The 16,252-nt window shown below is 48.6% G+C and overlaps 1 protein-coding gene across 1 annotated transcript; it reads left to right on the forward strand.

Moving 5' to 3' along the window:
* Positions 1-61: 61 nt before the first annotated feature.
* fap (fibroblast activation protein, alpha) lies at positions 62-15,896 on the forward strand. Its single transcript, XM_056579612.1, has 26 exons — positions 62-292; positions 1,888-1,972; positions 2,114-2,206; positions 2,291-2,382; positions 2,462-2,536; positions 2,627-2,679; positions 2,859-2,931; positions 3,543-3,663; positions 4,446-4,600; positions 4,740-4,837; positions 6,240-6,369; positions 6,623-6,661; positions 6,742-6,840; positions 7,029-7,099; positions 7,192-7,242; positions 8,604-8,728; positions 9,467-9,517; positions 10,489-10,587; positions 10,674-10,743; positions 11,148-11,342; positions 12,333-12,387; positions 13,319-13,418; positions 13,581-13,639; positions 13,792-13,864; positions 14,521-14,594; positions 15,216-15,896. Exons 1-26 carry the CDS (start codon positions 290-292, stop codon positions 15,315-15,317), a joined length of 2,241 nt encoding a protein of 746 aa, XP_056435587.1. The 5' UTR covers positions 62-289; the 3' UTR covers positions 15,318-15,896.
* The last annotated feature ends 356 nt before the right edge of the window (positions 15,897-16,252 follow it).

Consider the following 16,252-nt stretch of genomic DNA (forward strand, 5'->3'; position numbering starts at 1 on the left):
GATGTGATACGTGGCCCATGTTGAGGTCCCGCAGACTGAGAGGTGGAGAGCTGCGGTCTGCAGGAGGAGGAGGAGGTTGGAGGAGCCAGGGGTTCGAGAGGCACCAACGCATCGCTTTCTACTGGGCTTTTTGTTCTATTAAGTTCCGAACATTATCTTATTCCATGGAATGAGGAAATTAAACTCGGGACATTGGACATCTAAATCTGCTTCTTCGTCGGCAGTCGTGAAGGGATTTTAAAGGTTGTGAAGGACGAGTCCAGTGAATGAAGATCAGTCCATCAGCAGAATGGTCAGTAAATCTCATGTAGGATAACTAAGCCTGCTCAGTAGGATAACTAAAGCCTGCTCAGTAAACCTCATGTAGGATAACTGAAGCCGGTAAGTAAATCTCATGTAGGATAACTAAAGTAAACCTCATGCAGGATAACTAAAGCCCGGTCAGTAAGCCTCATGTAGGATAACTAAAGCCTGTTAGTAAACCTCATGTAGGATAACTAAGCCTGGTCAGTAGGATAACTAAAACCTGGTCAATTAACCTCTTGTATAACTAAAGCCTCGTCTAAAGCAGAGAACAGTCATTAAAGACTATAGTAAAAGAGGATTCATCTACAAAGATCAGAAGGCGCAGAGATCTGTCCTATTATAACCGGGGGCAGTTGGTCTAAACTCTGACTCCAGAGCTGGGGTCTCATTAAAAAACTGTGCGTGGGATCGTTACTAAAAGTGTACGTACGCCCAAAAGCCAAGTTTTGCGTTCGCCAAAAAATATTCAGACTTATTAAACCCTGCGTACGCACACCTCTAAGCAATCTTTGCTTTATAAATCACAGAGCGCGTGTGCGCAGTGTGCGCAGCTGAATCAGCTTCACGTTCCGCCCTGTACACGCCCCTTTTAACCATAAATGGTCAATGCAAATGACCTCATGAATGCGATCTGCATATAAAACAGACTCAGATGCAAGTATTATGTCTTGTCGGAAACAATGGCAGAAGGACTGAGAAAAGCAAAAAAGAATTAAGAAAGAAGTGGTCTGACATAAAGGTACATATTTTTATAAATCGTTATGGTCCCTGAAGACCCTCTCCCTCTGAATCCTGCCATTTGCATGGTCCTCCAGCAGTGCCATGGTGCAGCATTACGCACGGGGCTCACCGCTGTATTTATAGGGTTACGGTAATAAGACTGACCGAGAACACCTTGGATAATCAGTTTGTAATCACCCACGTAAAATGTTCTTGAACATAACCCCTTTTTAATGCCTGATTTGTCATGAAAAGCATCAAGAGGAACGGACAATAATATAACGATTGTGATAAGGAGTATGTGGCTTGGTTTTCCACACTTGTGATTTCATTGACATTTGATTATGTGTTTACAGTGTCACATAAAAATATTATGTTATGACACATGTTGGAGAGATGCAGTCGCGCCGTCAGTAGACAGTATGGAGTGACGAGATTCAATATAGAGAATTTAGATTTAGAATTTTCATTTCTATTCTAAGGAGATGTTTCTGGAGTTATAACTGAGAAGTAACACAGTTGACTTAAATTATTCAGATTACATAGATTTAACGCATGATACGGGTTGAAATTAAAGTTATGAAGGGCGATGTTAAAACATAATCGTTCTTCTCAGTCTACAATTCTTCCGTCTGACTTCAGTTCACCACCACACCATCTGTGTCGCCAATTCTCCTTTTCCTCCAAACCATGCGTACGCATGGGTCAGAGTTTGCTTAGGGCTGCGCACATTCTCCCGTCAAGTTAGTTTTTTATAGATCACAACCTTGGCGTGGAAAGTCACGTACGCCACTTTCAGCCCCGTTTTGTGCACAACGGTTCCGCCCCTGTCAGAGACCCCTGTTCCGTCCTGCTCCACAGGGTGGCGGAAAGGTGTTGTGGATTGGCGTGGCGGCGGCTGCCATCACCTTCTTTATAATTATCCCGGTGGCAGTTCACCTGAACAGTGAGTCCAATAGAGTCCCCCCTCCCTCTCCCCCTCCCCCCCCCCCTCTCCCTAGTAGAAGCCGTCTCATGCAAAATGTTTCGCTGTATAATAAATTGTGTATCAAGCCCAAACCATTAATTTCCTAATTGTTTTATCCAGGAGCTAATGATGCTAATAAAAGGTCCTACACCCTTGACGACTATTTTAATTCCACCATCAAATGGAAATCCTATAAACTACGATGGATCTCAGGTAAAACTGCTTGTCTTTCGTGTTCATAAATAACATTGATGATAAATTCAGTGATATTCATGCTTTTGTCCTCATTGTCTCCAGATAACACTTATCTTCATAAAAGGGAAGGAAATGTGTTCCTCTACAACGTTGAAACCAAGGAGGAGTCTCTGTACCTGAGCAACCTCACGTTTGTAAGCCTCCTCAGTGCATGACCGTAGAACCCGACGTGTTATAGCCTGATGTATCACCCTGGAGCCTGTGTCTCCACAGGCCAGCGTGGACGCCATAGACTACCTGCTGTCAGGGGATCAGAAGTACGTCAGCCTCGAGAGCAACTACACCAAGGTGAGGATGGCCCCCAACAAACACCCAACACAGCCTTAAACCAACCAGAGTACAGCAGCCCAAAGGTAATGACTCTTATTCCTGAAACAGCAATGGAGACACTCCTACACTGCCTCCTACTCCATCTTCAGCCGCGACAGCTCGTGAGTGGACCGCTACTTACCTTAGGCTTGCTACTTACCATAGCCTAGCTAGCTAATTACTTACCTTAGCTAATTACTTACCTTATCTACGTATTTACCTTACCTACTCACCCACTGTTGGCCACACACTTCAAGACATGTTCTTTACATTACAATCCATTCCTCTCAATTATTCACAGAGCATTCCTGACTTTTCCGGATATTCCAGAGAAAGTGCAGTACTTCAGTTGGGCGCCCACCGGGAACGCATACGTGAGGCTAACCCTGACCCTGACCCTCACCCTGAACCTGACCCTCACCCTGACCCTAACCCTGACCCTGACCCTAACCCTAACCCTGACCCTGACCCTCACCCTCACCCTCACCCCGACCCTCACCCTGACCCTCACCCTGACCCTAACCCTCACCCTGACCCTCACCCTCACCCTGACCCTAACCCTGACCCTGACCCTCACCCTGACCCTAACCCTAACCCTGACCCTGACCCTCACCCTCACCCCGACCATCACCCTCACCCTGACCCTGACCCTCACCCTGACCCTCACCCTCACCCTGACCCTCACCCTCACCCTGACCCTCACCCTCACCCTGACCCTCACCCTGACCCTGACCCTGACCCTCACCCTCACCCTGACCCTCACCCTCACCCTGACCCTCACCCTCACCCTGACCCTCACCCTGACCCTGACCCTAACCCTCACCCTCACCTTAGCCCTCAACTTAACCCTCACCCTCACCTTAGCCCTCAACTTAACCCTCACCCTCGCCACGGACTTCATGTCACAGTCAGAGTAACATACCATAACAAGCCCTGATGGGATCATCTAGAGAACGATGTGACTCCTGATCACCTTCCTGTTCAGGCTTACATCTCAGACTTCAACATCTACCTGACGGCCACCGTGACCTCTGAACCCGTCCAAGTGACCTTCAACGGAAAGAAGAACGAGATCCTGAACGGAGTCCCCGACTGGGCGTACGAGGGTGAGTCCTGGGCCTCCGGGTGAGAGGCTGAGTGAGTGAGTGAGTGAGTGAGTAGGTGAGTGAGTAGGTAAGTGAGTGAGTGAGTGAGTGAGTGAGTGAGTGAGTAGGTAAGTGATGGAGTGAGTGAGTGAGTGAGTGAGTGAGTGAGTGAGTGAGTGAGTGAGTGAGTGAGTGAGTAGGTGAGTGAGTAGGTAAGTGATTGAGTGAGTGAGTGAGTAGGTGAGTGAGTGAGTGAGTAGGTGAGTGAGTGAGTGAGTGAGTAGGTGAGTGAGTGAGTAGGTGAGTGAGTGAGTGAGTCAGTGAGTGAGTAGGTGAGTGAGTGAGTGAGTGAGTCAGTGAGTGAGTGAGTCAGTGAGTGAGTGAGTGAGTGAGTCAGTGAGTAGGTGAGTGAGTGAGTCAGTGAGTGAGTTAGTAGATGAGTGAGTGAGTGAGTAGGTGAGTGAGTGAGTAGGTGAGTGAGTGAGTAGGTGAGTGAGTGAGTGAGTGAGTGAGTAGGTGAGTGAGTGAGTGAGTGAGTAGGTGAGTGAGTGAGTGAGTTAGTAGATGAGTGAGTGAGTGAGTAGGTGAGTGAGTGAGTGAGTAGATGAGTGAGTGAGTTAGTAGATGAGTGAGTGAGTTAGTAGATGAGTGAGTGAGTTAGTAGATGAGTGAGTGAGTGAGTGAGTAGGTGAGTGAGTGAGTGAGTCAGTGAGTGAGTTAGTAGATGAGCGAGTGAGTGAGTAGGTGAGAGAGTGAGTCAGTTTGTTGGTGTTCATCGGTGTTTCTTGGACCTCCCTGTTTAGAGGAGGTGCTGGCCTCCAACGAGGCTGTGTGGTGGTCGACCTCCTCCCGATTCCTGGCCTTCCTGCAGATCAATGACAGCCAGGTGCACAGCGTGGAGTTCACCTTCTACGGCTCAGAGCAGTACCCTGTAACCAGAGCTGTCCCCTACCCCAAGGTACGCGCACACACACACACACACACACACACACACACACACACACACACACACACACACACACACACACACACACACACACACACCCCCCCCCCCCCCCCCCCGACGCGTGTCCGTCTGTCCCCTGTGTCCGTCCCAGGCCGGCTCAACCCTGCCGCGGGCCCGGCTGCTGGTCGTGGAGGCGGCGGACCCTTCTAGACTCAGTGAGGTCGAGCCCCCCGATGCCGTCACCACCGGGTGGGTCTGCTGCTGCATCACAGTACCATAGCCCTGTACTGTCTAACACCTCTACTGTCTAACCCCTCTACTGTCTAACCCCTCTACTGTCTAACCCCTCTACTGTCTAGCCCCTGTACTGTCTAGCCCCTGTACTGTCCAACCCCTGTACTGTCCAACCCCTGTACTGTCCAACCCCTCTACTGTCCAACCCCTGTACTGTCTAACCCCTGTACTGTCCAACCCCTGTACTGTCTAACCCCTGTACTGTCTAACCCCTCTACTGTCCAACCCCTGTACTGTCCAACCCCTCTACTGTCTTACCCCTGTACTGTCTAACCCCTCTACTGTCTAACCCCTCTACTGTCTAACCCCTCTACTGTCTAACCCCTCTACTGTCTAACCCCTCTACTGTCTAACCCCTCTACTGTCCAACCCCTCTACTGTCCACTGTCCAACCCCTCTACTGTCCAACCCCTCTACTGTCTAACCCCGCTACTGTCTAACCCCTCTACTGTCCAACCCCTCTACTGTCTAACCCCTGTACTGTCTAACCCCTGTACTGTCTAACCCCTCTTCTGTCTAACCCCTGTACTGTCTAACCCCTCTACTGTCTAACCCCTCTACTGTCCAACCCCTCTACTGTCCAACCCCTGTACTGTCTAACCCCTCTACTGTCTAACCCCTCTACTGTCCAACCCCTGTACTGTCTAACCCCTGTACTGTCTAACCCCTCTACTGTCTAACCCCTGTACTGTCTAACCCCTGTACTGTCTAACCCCTGTACTGTCTAACCCCTCTACTGTCTAACCCCTCTACTGTCCAACCCCTGTACTGTCTAACCCCTCTACTGTCTAACCCCTCTACTGTCCAACCCCTGTACTGTCTAACCCCGCTACTGTCTAACCCCTCTACTGTCTAACCGCTCTACTGTCCAACCCCTGTACTGTCTAACCCCTGTTCTGTCTAACCCCTCTACTGTCTAACCCCTCTACTGTCCAACCCCTCTACTGTCCAACCCCTCTACTGTCTAACCCCTCTACTCTCTAACCCCTACCTGCTCCTTAAGGACCTGTCTCTGCACTGTCTAACCCCTACCCAACCTTAATGACCTATCTCTACTGTCTTACCCCTACCTGCTCCCTATTGACCTGTCTCTACTGTCTAACCCCTACCTGCTCCTTAAGGACCTGTCTCTGCACTGTCTAACCCCTACCCAACCTTAATGACCTATCTCTACTGTCTAACCCCTACCTGCTCCCTATTGACCTGTCTCTACTGTCTAACCCCTACCTGCTCCTTAAGGACATGTATCTACAAAGAGGACCATGACTGTAAGTCCCTCTGGTTAACCGTCTGTTAACTGACTGCTCACTGATGGGGGATCATAGATTAATCAACCAGCCCCTTCCTGTCCTCTCAGCGATTACTTCCTGAGCTCAGTGACCTGGGTGACGGACGAGCGCGTCGCCGTCCAGTGGCTCAACCGACGGCAGAACCACGTCCACGTCCAGATCTACGACTCTGAGGGGCGCCGCTGGAGAGAGGGGCAGGTGGGCACAAGTGGGAGGCACCTAATACCAGTAGGGAACCAGTGGGGAACCAGAACCAGTGAGGTTCACTAAATACCAGTGGGGAACCAGTGACGTTTACTAAATACCATGAACCAGTGATGTTTATAAAGTATCATGACCCATTGATGTAATTAATATCAGAGGAACCAGTGATATTTATTAAATATCATGAACCAGTGATGCGTATTAAATATTGAGTGTCCGTTCTAAAAGCTTGCTGTGTGTCTTCCAGAGCTTCGTCCAGACCAGCAGGACGGGCTGGGTGGGCCATGTGAGTGTTGCTGGTCTCTGACCTTATCTCAGCGTTCTGGTTCCTTCAGGGTGAGCGTTAACTCGTCTGCTCCTCCTCAGTACTCCCCGCTCCCCCTGTTCTTTGCGGCGGACAACATTAGTTTCTACAAAGTGATGAGCGACTCGCTGGGCTACAAACACATCCATCATGTCAGAGACGTGAGTACGCAGCCTGATGGAAACAGTGTGCTGCGTTGGGGCGTTGGTGCGTTGGTGTGTTGGTGCGTTGGCGTGCATCGGTGTGTTCGTGCGTTGGTGTTTGTTGCCGTGCGTTGGTGTTTGTTGCCGTGCGTTGGCGTGCGTTGGCGTGCGTTGGCGTGCGCGCCTCACCAGTACTCTCTCTTCAGGGCGTTGCTGTCCCAGTCACTTCAGGCCAATGGGAGGTCATCTACATAACCAAACTCACCACAGACGCCATGTTCGTAGAATCACTGATTACTAAACAATTGTTATGTAGTATTTTGATGCTCTTAATGTGTTAATCCTTTAAAAAAATGAAATCTTTCACAGATATTATATAAGTAACGAACACAACGCACCAGGGGTGAGAAATGTTTATAGGTAAGTCTTTATTTATCTGCATTGTTATATTTATCTTGTTCATTATTTGTAATATTTTTTATATTATCCTCATCCTCCTGAATGTGAACACATAGTTTCAAACCTGAGGATGTGTTACCATAGATCATAGACAAGGATATACCTGACTGTGTGCTGGTGTCTCTCTGACTACGTGCTGCTGGTGTCTCCCTGACTGTGTGCTGGGGTCTCCCTGACTGCGTGCTGGTGTCTCCCTGACTGTGTGCTGGTGCCTCCCTGACTGCGTGCTGGTGTCTCCCTGACTGTGTGCTGGTGTCTCCTTGACTGTGTGGTGGTGTCTCCCTGACTGCGTGCTGGTGTCTCTTTGACTGTGAGCTGGTGTCTCCCTGACTGCGTGTTATTGTCTCCCTGACTGTGTGCTGGTGTCTCCCTGACTGCGTGCTGGTGTCTCTCTGACTGTGTGCTGCTGGTGTCTCTCTGACTACGTGCTGCTGGTGTCTCTCTGACTGCGTGCTGGTGTCTCTCTGACTGCGTACTGGTGTCTCTCTGACTGTGTGCTGCTGGTGTCTCTCTGACTGTGTGCTGGTGTCTCTCTGACTGTGTGCTGCTGGTGTCTCTCTGACTGCGTGCTGGTGTCTCTCTGACTGCGTGCTGGTGTCTCCCTGACTGCGTGCTGCTGGTGTCTCTCTGACTGTGTGCTGCTGGTGTCTCTCTGACTGTGTGCTGCTGGTGTCTCCCTGACTGTGTGCTGCTGGTGTCTCTCTGACTGCGTGCTGCTGGTGTCTCTCTGACTGCGTGCTGGTGTCTCTCTGACTGTGTGCTGCTGGTGTCTCTCTGACTGCGTGCTGCTGGTGTCTCTCTGACTGTGTGCTGCTGGTGTCTCTCTGACTGTGTGCTGCTGGTGTCTCTCTGACTGCGTGCTGCTGGTGTCTCTCTGACTGCGTGCTGGTGTCTCTCTGACTGTGTGCTGCTGGTGTCTCTCTGACTGCGTGCTGGTGTCTCCCTGACTGCGTGCTGCTGGTGTCTCTATGACTGCGTGCTGCTGGTGTCTCTCTGACTGCGTGCTGGTGTCTCTCTGACTGCGTGCTGGTGTCTCTCTGACTGTGCTGCTGGTGTCTCTCTGACTGCGTGCTGGTGTCTCTCTGACTGTGTGCTGCTGGTGTCTCTCTGACTGCGTGCTGCTGGTGTCTCTCTGACTGTGTGCTGCTGGTGTCTCTCTGACTGCGTGCTGGTGTCTCCCTGACTGCGTGCTGCTGGTGTCTCTCTGACTGCGTGCTGCTGGTGTCTCTCTGACTGCGTGCTGGTGTCTCTCTGACTGCGTGCTGGTGTCTCTCTGACTGCGTGCTGGTGTCTCTCTGACTGTGTGCTGCTGGTGTCTCCAGACTGGGCATCGGGAGCAGCGTGGCCCCGCCCCACTGTCTGAGCTGTGACGTGAGGAGGGAGCGGTGTCAGTACAGCTTAGCCTACATGAGCGCCAACGCCTCCTACTGCCGCATGGACTGCTACGGTCAGTCCCCTCCACCGCCCCCATCACGCATGACTCGCTACACAACTCACTACACAACTCCACACCAACCCACAACACAACTCACTACACAACACTCTACTCTCTATATGGCATTTCACAATCTTTTTTCTTAACAATAGGCGTCTAGATACTTCCGGGTGGCAGAACGCGAGTGGCTTCCACTGCCCTGACCCAGCCGGCTACTGTAACATAGTCACTCAGTTAAAAACATTGTTGTTGACCTGAAGTTGAAACAATGATGAAAATGATATTAATGTAGTATTTATTAATATATATATATATATTTATATATATATATAGATTAATTAGACATCCCGTAGCACCCTGCAAGAAGAAATTCATTCACTAAAACCAATTACTCTGTTTTCTGGATCGCTCAGCCCTGGTCAAATGAGATGGAAGGGTTTGTTTACTAGTTGGGCCATCGGAGAACACTTCAGCTCTGCCACCCGGAAGAACGTGTATTATTACTGTGACATCATGGTGAATTGACGTATACAACACATTTCCACATGACACCACAACACAACTCACTAAATAACACACTTCACACCACCAACACATGTCCTGATCAACTGGTACTTGTGGACATGGTGTGTGGGTTCTAAGCCTGTTTGAGGCGTGGTCTGAGTCGTGGTTCTAAGCCTGTTTGAGGCGTGGTGTGAGTCGTGGTTCTAAGCCTGTTTGAGTGTATTTCCAGATGTGTCTTCTTTCCAGGCCCGGGGCTGCCCATCTTCACCCTGAGGGACAACAGAGGAGCCGGAGAAGGTAGGTCCTGGAGAAGGTAGATCCTGGGGGAGGTAGATCCTGGGGGAGGTAGATCCTGGAGAAGGTAGATCCTGGGGGAGGTAGATCCTGGGGGAGGTAGATCCTGGAGAAGGTAGATCCTGGGGGAGGTAGATCCTGGGGGAGGTAGATCCTGGGGGAGGTAGATCCTGGGGGAGGTAGATCCTGGGGGAGGTAGATCCTGGGGAAGCTAGCTCCTGGGGAAGCTAGCTCCTGGGGGAGGTAGATCCTGGAGAAGGTAGATCCTGGGGAGGTAGATCCTGGGGGAGGTAGATCCTGGGGGAGGTAGATCCTGGGGGAGGTAGATCCTGGGGGAGGTAGATCCTGGGGAAGCTAGCTCCTGGGGAAGCTAGCTCCTGGGGGAGGTAGATCCTGGAGAAGGTAGATCCTGGGGGAGGTAGATCCTGGGGGAGGTAGATCCTGGAGAAGGTAGATCCTGGGGGAGGTAGATCCTGGGGGAGGTAGATCCTGGGGGAGGTAGATCCTGGGGGAGGTAGATCCTGGAGGAGGTAGATCCTGGGGGAGGTAGATCCTGGGGGAGGTAGATCCTGGAGAAGGTAGATCCTGGGGGAGGTAGATCCTGGAGAAGGTAGGTCCTGGAGAAGGTAGCTCCTGGGGGAGGTAGATCCTGGAGAAGGTAGGTCCTGCTGTCAGGACAAAACTCAGCTGGGTGAACCAGCCTGATATCAGACGCCTCTTATTGGACAAGAGTTCATTAACTACTAGCTCGGTGTGATAATCTTAAGTTTGTTAAGCCACTGTTGCAGCGTGGTCTCCTCATTTATAGCAGCTCTAATGGTCCTGAGAAGGTCCCTTCCTTCCCCTCCAGCGCTGTGGTGTCTACTGTCTGTTTCATAGGTAATGGGGACTTGCTCTTCTAGATATCGAGGCACCAACCTTCATCGATGTACTTTAAGATAGGCTCTCTATGATTTTAATATGTTCCCGTATAGAGCTGAAGGTTCTGGAGGACAACTCAGAGATCCAGAGCCTTCTGGATCAGTTCCACCTGCCCACTGTGAGGCGAGGCACACTGAAGATCGCAGGGTTTGGTGAGAGAGTCGACAATTTTCATGGAACTGAGCTTGAATTATTCCCATATGAATCACCAGATGGACGTTTGTATTCACCCATCCAGATCTGTGGTATCAGATGTTGCTGCCGCCAAACTTCAAGAAGTCCCAGAAGTATCCTCTTCTTATCGACGTGTAAGAAACGCCATCAGCACAGTGCAACGAAACATCTGCCAGCCCAGTCAAAGGGCTTCCTCATAACATGAGAAAGTTATTCCTATAAAGACTATCTAATGAGCAGGCTCATAGAGCAGGCTGATAGGGCAGGGGTCAAAGAGCAGGCTGATAGAGCAGGGGTCAAAGAGCAGGGGTTATAGAGCAAGGGTTATAGAGCAAGGGTCACAGAGCAGGGGTCAAAGAGCAGGCTGGTAGAGCAGGGGTCAAAGAGCAGGGGTCAAAGAGCAGGCTGATAGAGCAGGGGTCATAGAGCAGGGGTCATAGAGCAGGGGTCAAAGGGCAGGGGTCGTAGAGCAGTATAAACCTCCGAACACGAGGTCAACCAAGGAGGAAACCTTGCTCCTTACTGGTTGGTCCTGCAGGTACGGAGGCCCCTGCAGTCAAAAGGTGGACTATGGCTTCCGGCTGAACTGGGGCACCTACCTGGCCAGTACCGAGGGCATCATAGTGGCCAGCTTCGATGGGAGGGGAAGTGGATATCAAGGAGACCACATCATGCACTCCATCTACAAGCGGCTCGGCACCTACGAAGTTGAGGACCAGATGACCGCCGTCAGGTTACTACAACACGGGGGGAAACCCAGCACCTCTCAGCTAGTATCATCAGCCACACCAAACCCTAACCCTAACCCTAACCCAGCACCTCTCAGCTAGTATCATCAGCCTAACCCTAACCCTAACACAAACCCAGCACCTCTCAGCTAGTATCATCAGCCTAACCCTAACCCTAACACAAACCCAGCACCTCTCAGCTAGTATCATCAGCCTAACCCTAACCCTAACACTAACCCTAACCCAGCACCTCTCAGCTAGTATCATCAGCCTAACCCTAACCCTAACACTAACCCAGCACCTCTCAGCTAGTATCATCAGCCTAACCCTAACCCTAACACTAACCCAGCACCTCTCAGCTAGTATCATCAGCCTAACCCTAACCCTAACACTAACCCAGCACCTCTCAGCTAGTATCATCAGCCTAACCCTAACCCTAACACTAACCCAGCACCTCTCAGCTAGTATCATCAGCCTAACCCTAACCCTAACACTAACCCTAACCCTAACACTAACCCAGCACCTCTCAGCTAGTATCATCAGCCTAACCCTAACACTAACCCTAACCCTAACACTAACCCAGCACCTCTCAGCTAGTATCATCAGCCTAACCCTAACCCTAACCCTAACACAAACCCAGCACCTCTCAGCTAGTATCATCAGCCTAACCCTAACCCTAACACTAACCCAGCACCTCTCAGCTAGTATTATCAGCCTAACCCTAACACTAACCCAGCACCTCTCAGCTAGTATCATCAGCCTAACCCTAACCCTAACCCTAACACTAACCCAGCACCTCTCAGCTAGTATCATCACCCTAACCCTAACCCTAACAATAACCCAGCACCTCTCAGCTAGTATCATCAGCCTAACAATAACCCTAACCCTGAGCTAACCCTAGAGCTTTAAAGGCCTTTGGTTTACAGTCTTTATTCAACCATTTAAGATCAGATAATTTATGCACTAGTGTTTCATCTCTTGTTTTCTGCTCTCAGGCATTTCATTGATTTGGGTTTCGTCGACAAAGAGAGGATTGCTATTTGGGGCTGGGTGAGTTTCATTCAGTCCTTTTATCATGTTCCAATGCACTATAAATCATTATCATAATGAGTGTTCTTTAGCATAGTGAGCGTTCTTTAGCATAGTGAGCGTTCTTTAGAATAGTGAGTGTTCTTTAGCGTAGAGACCGTTCTTTAGAAAAGTGAGCGTTCTTTGGCATTATGAGCATGCTTTAGCGTAGCAAGCGTTCTTTAGCATAATGAGGTTCTTTAGCGTAGTGAGAGAAGCATAATGAGGTGCTTTAGCATAGTCGGTGTAGCATAATGAGGTTCTTTAACGTAGTGAGAATAGCATAATGAGGTTCTTTAGCGTAGTGAGAGTAGCATAATGAGGTTCTTTAGCATAGTGAGAATAGCATAATGAGGTTCTTTAGCATAGTGAGAGTAGCATAATGAGGTTCTTTAGCATGATGAGCATTCTTTAGCGCAGTGAGCGTTCTTTAGCATAATGAGGTTCTTCAGCGTAGTGAGAGAAGCATAATGAGGTGCTTTAGCATAATGAGGTTCTTTATCGTAGTGAGAATAGCATAACGAGGTTCTTTAGCATAGTGAGAGTAGCATAATGAGGTTCTTTAGCGTAGTGAGAGTAGCATAATGAGGTTCTTTATCGTAGTGAGAATAGCATAATGAGGTTCTTTAGCATAGTGAGAGTAGCATCATGAGGTTCTTTATCGTAGTGAGAATAGCATAATGAGGTTCTTTAGCGTAGTGAGAGTAGCATAATGAGGTTCTTTATCGTAGTGAGAATAGCATAATGAGGTTCTTTAGCGTAGTGAGAGTAGCATAAAGAGCGTTCTTTAGCATAATGAGGTTCTTTAGCGTAGTGAGCGTTCTTTAGCATAGTGAGCGTTCTTTAGCATTGTGAGAATAGCATCAGCCCACTGAGCAGGTGGAAGGTTTCATTCCCCTCGTGTTGCTGCCAGTCTTACGGCGGTTATGTGGCCTCCATGGCGCTGGGGGCTGGAAGCGGACTCTTCAAGTGTGGAGTCGCCGTGGCTCCAGTGGCCAAGTGGGAGTATTATGGTATGTTACACATTCCTGCCTTCTCTTCCTTCAGCTCCAACCACCCATCCTCCCATTATACTTTATAACGTGAACAACATGAAGCAAGATTCAGGTTTTATGAGGTATTAGTTTTTGTTGAGGCGTTTTGGTGATTCGTATTTGAATGAGTTTGTTTTGTAGATGCAGTATATACTGAGCGCTACATGGGCACGCCCGTAGACAACGTGGATGCGTACCAGGTGAGGACCACTAAGAAAAACGTCTGGTACAACGTCAGACAATCATCAACATCAATATACTGAATCGTATAAATAGGAGAGAGAAGATAAATTACAAATACCAGCGTTTTTATATTACATTGACTAATATCTCTTCTATCTTCTGTTGATAGAATTCCACTGTGACAAGAAGAGCAAATAACTTCAAGAACGTGGATTATCTACTGGTCCATGGAACAGCTGATGGTAGGACCATGAGCGCATTTACTTGTAATCTACTGGTCCATTTTAGGACCATGAGAACATTTACCATTTATCAACTGGTCCATGGAACAGCTGATGGTATGATACTAGTGTTTGTATAGAACACCTAGTCAGACTAGTCTTGTCCTAGAGCACACTGTGAGATACTAGTGCTGGTATCTCCCCAGTCCAAGGTGAGATCATTTAAGGCGTTCAGCAAAATAAAATGTACTCACAGAAAGTGATGAAGGAGGCAGATGCTACGGAACTTCAGTACCTGGAACATTAAGTAGAACATTAAGTACATGGAACATTAACTACCTAAAGTCTCTTTCCTGTAGATAATATGAGTGCTAACATGTCTCGTTCCTGTAGATAATGTATGTCTCGTCCCTGTAGATAATGTATGTCTCGTCCCTGTAGATAATGTATGTCTCGTCCCTGTAGATAATGTATGTCTCGTCCTGATAATGTATGTCTCGTCCCTGTAAATAATGTATGTCTTGTCCCTGTAGATAATGTATGTCTCGTCCCTGTAGATAATGTATGTCTCGTCCCTGTAGATAATGTATGTCTCGTCCCTGTAGATAATGTTTGTCTCGTCCCTGTAGATAATGTATGTCTCGTCCCTGTAGATAATGTATGTCTCATCCCTGTAGATAATGTCCACTTCCAACAAGCAGCCCAGATATCTAAAGCGCTGGTGGAGGAGCAGGTGGACTTTGAGGCGATGGTAAATATTGACTCCTGCTGGGCTCTCTGTGTTGATGAATGAACGCTTTAACCGGATCTCGTCACACTCTGACACTCCGGCAGCCAGAGGTTTGCAACGGTTGGATAGGCATCCTATTGCCAGGTTGGATGTCCTTTATATATATATATAATAGCTATATCTCAAAGGAGTGCTCTACAGAGCTTTGAGAACAACATTGAGTTGAATGATCAAGGACATCGGGAAACAGTACAATATTAACAACAAACAAACCGTATAATAGACATTTCTTTAGTGGGCAGTTAAGTGGATTCTAGATAACAGCTTAAAATGGAACAGAGTAGTTTAGAGTTGTGATGTTCTAATCTAAATAGTGATATAAATAAAATAAAGACTCCTAAAGTAATTACATTTCTATTAAATATTATTACAGAGAGTTCAATTAACATCCTACATTTAGGTGAATGTCTGATTAAAGATTTTTCAGTTGAATGGGAACAAATCCTGGATGGGTTTGGTTCCAACTGAAGTACGACCTGTCCCTTGGCCTGGGTCTGAGGAGAGATTGGGACCACATTGAATATTATATATTATATATTGCATAGAGTCCTGATGGCGGCTGACATGTTGGATCTGTTTCAGTGGTACGCAGACATGGACCATGGCCTGGGCGGCTCCGCCACCCAACACGTCTACACGCACATCAGCCGCTTCCTGCACAAGTGTCTGGCCCGCCCCCAATAGGGCCAGCTTCCTGAACAGGAGTCTGGTCCGCCCCCAACAGGGCCAGCTTCCTGAACAGGAGTCTGGTCCGCCCCCAACAGGGCCAGCTTCCTGAACAGGAGTCTGGTCCGCCCCCGATAGGGCCAGCTTCCTGAACAGGAGTCTGGTCCGCCCCCAATAGGGCCAGCTTCCTGAACAGGAGTCTGGTCCGCCCCCAATAGGGCCAGCTTCCTGAACAGGAGTCTGGTCCGCCCCCGATAGGGCCAGCTTCCTGAGCAGGAGTCTGCTGACGCAATGCATCCTGGGTCCATGCTTCTGCTTTTCGGATATTGTTCATGTTGTATTAATGTACATTTTGAAGCCGTACGTATGACTATGTGTTTGGATTCACTCTGTAGGGACAAAATGTGAGCTTATGTAATCTAAAGTTGTGATATTGGAGCCACTGTGTTTATAAAAGTGTTTTATATCCTACAAAAAGCTGGTGAACAAGTCAATGAAACGATGAAACTCTTTTTAATGTTCTCGTGTGATGTACCTGTTACCTTGATAAAATTAAAGATCAGCTGAATAAAAGTCATAAGTTCTGTGTAAAATAACACCTACGAATACTTTTAGTCTGAAATACCTCGGTAAAGTAAGAAAAACATTATTAAGGACCAGTTAAGTACCGGGTAAATAGTTAAAAGAAAAAAAAACGGTTTGATAGTGTGATAGACAGATGAACCCTAGCAAATCCCAAAATAAGTCAAATATAGAAGTAGGGAAACATATAGAAACCTAAGTAAGTCCTGATGGAGCGGTAATAAGTGGATGGACTCAGCAGAAAGGCTCTGGGTTCCATTCCCGATGTCAGCAGCGCAGGTACCTCCATCAGGAGGCCTATACCTACCTGCTCCATCAGGAGGCCTATACCTACCTGCTCCATCAGGAGGCCTGCTCCATCCGGAGGCCTA

This window comes from Gadus chalcogrammus, chromosome 20, assembly GCF_026213295.1.
Source record: "Gadus chalcogrammus isolate NIFS_2021 chromosome 20, NIFS_Gcha_1.0, whole genome shotgun sequence".
NCBI lineage: Eukaryota > Metazoa > Chordata > Actinopteri > Gadiformes > Gadidae > Gadus > Gadus chalcogrammus.

Excerpts from the sequence above, each read along its gene's own strand:
- fap (XM_056579612.1), top strand. Across the intron at positions 2,680-2,858 it reads ATCTTCAGCCGCGACAGCTC|AGCATTCCTGACTTTTCCGG; the intron begins GTGAGTGGACCG and ends AATTATTCACAG. Across the intron at positions 13,640-13,791 it reads ACAACGTGGATGCGTACCAG|AATTCCACTGTGACAAGAAG; the intron begins GTGAGGACCACT and ends TTCTGTTGATAG.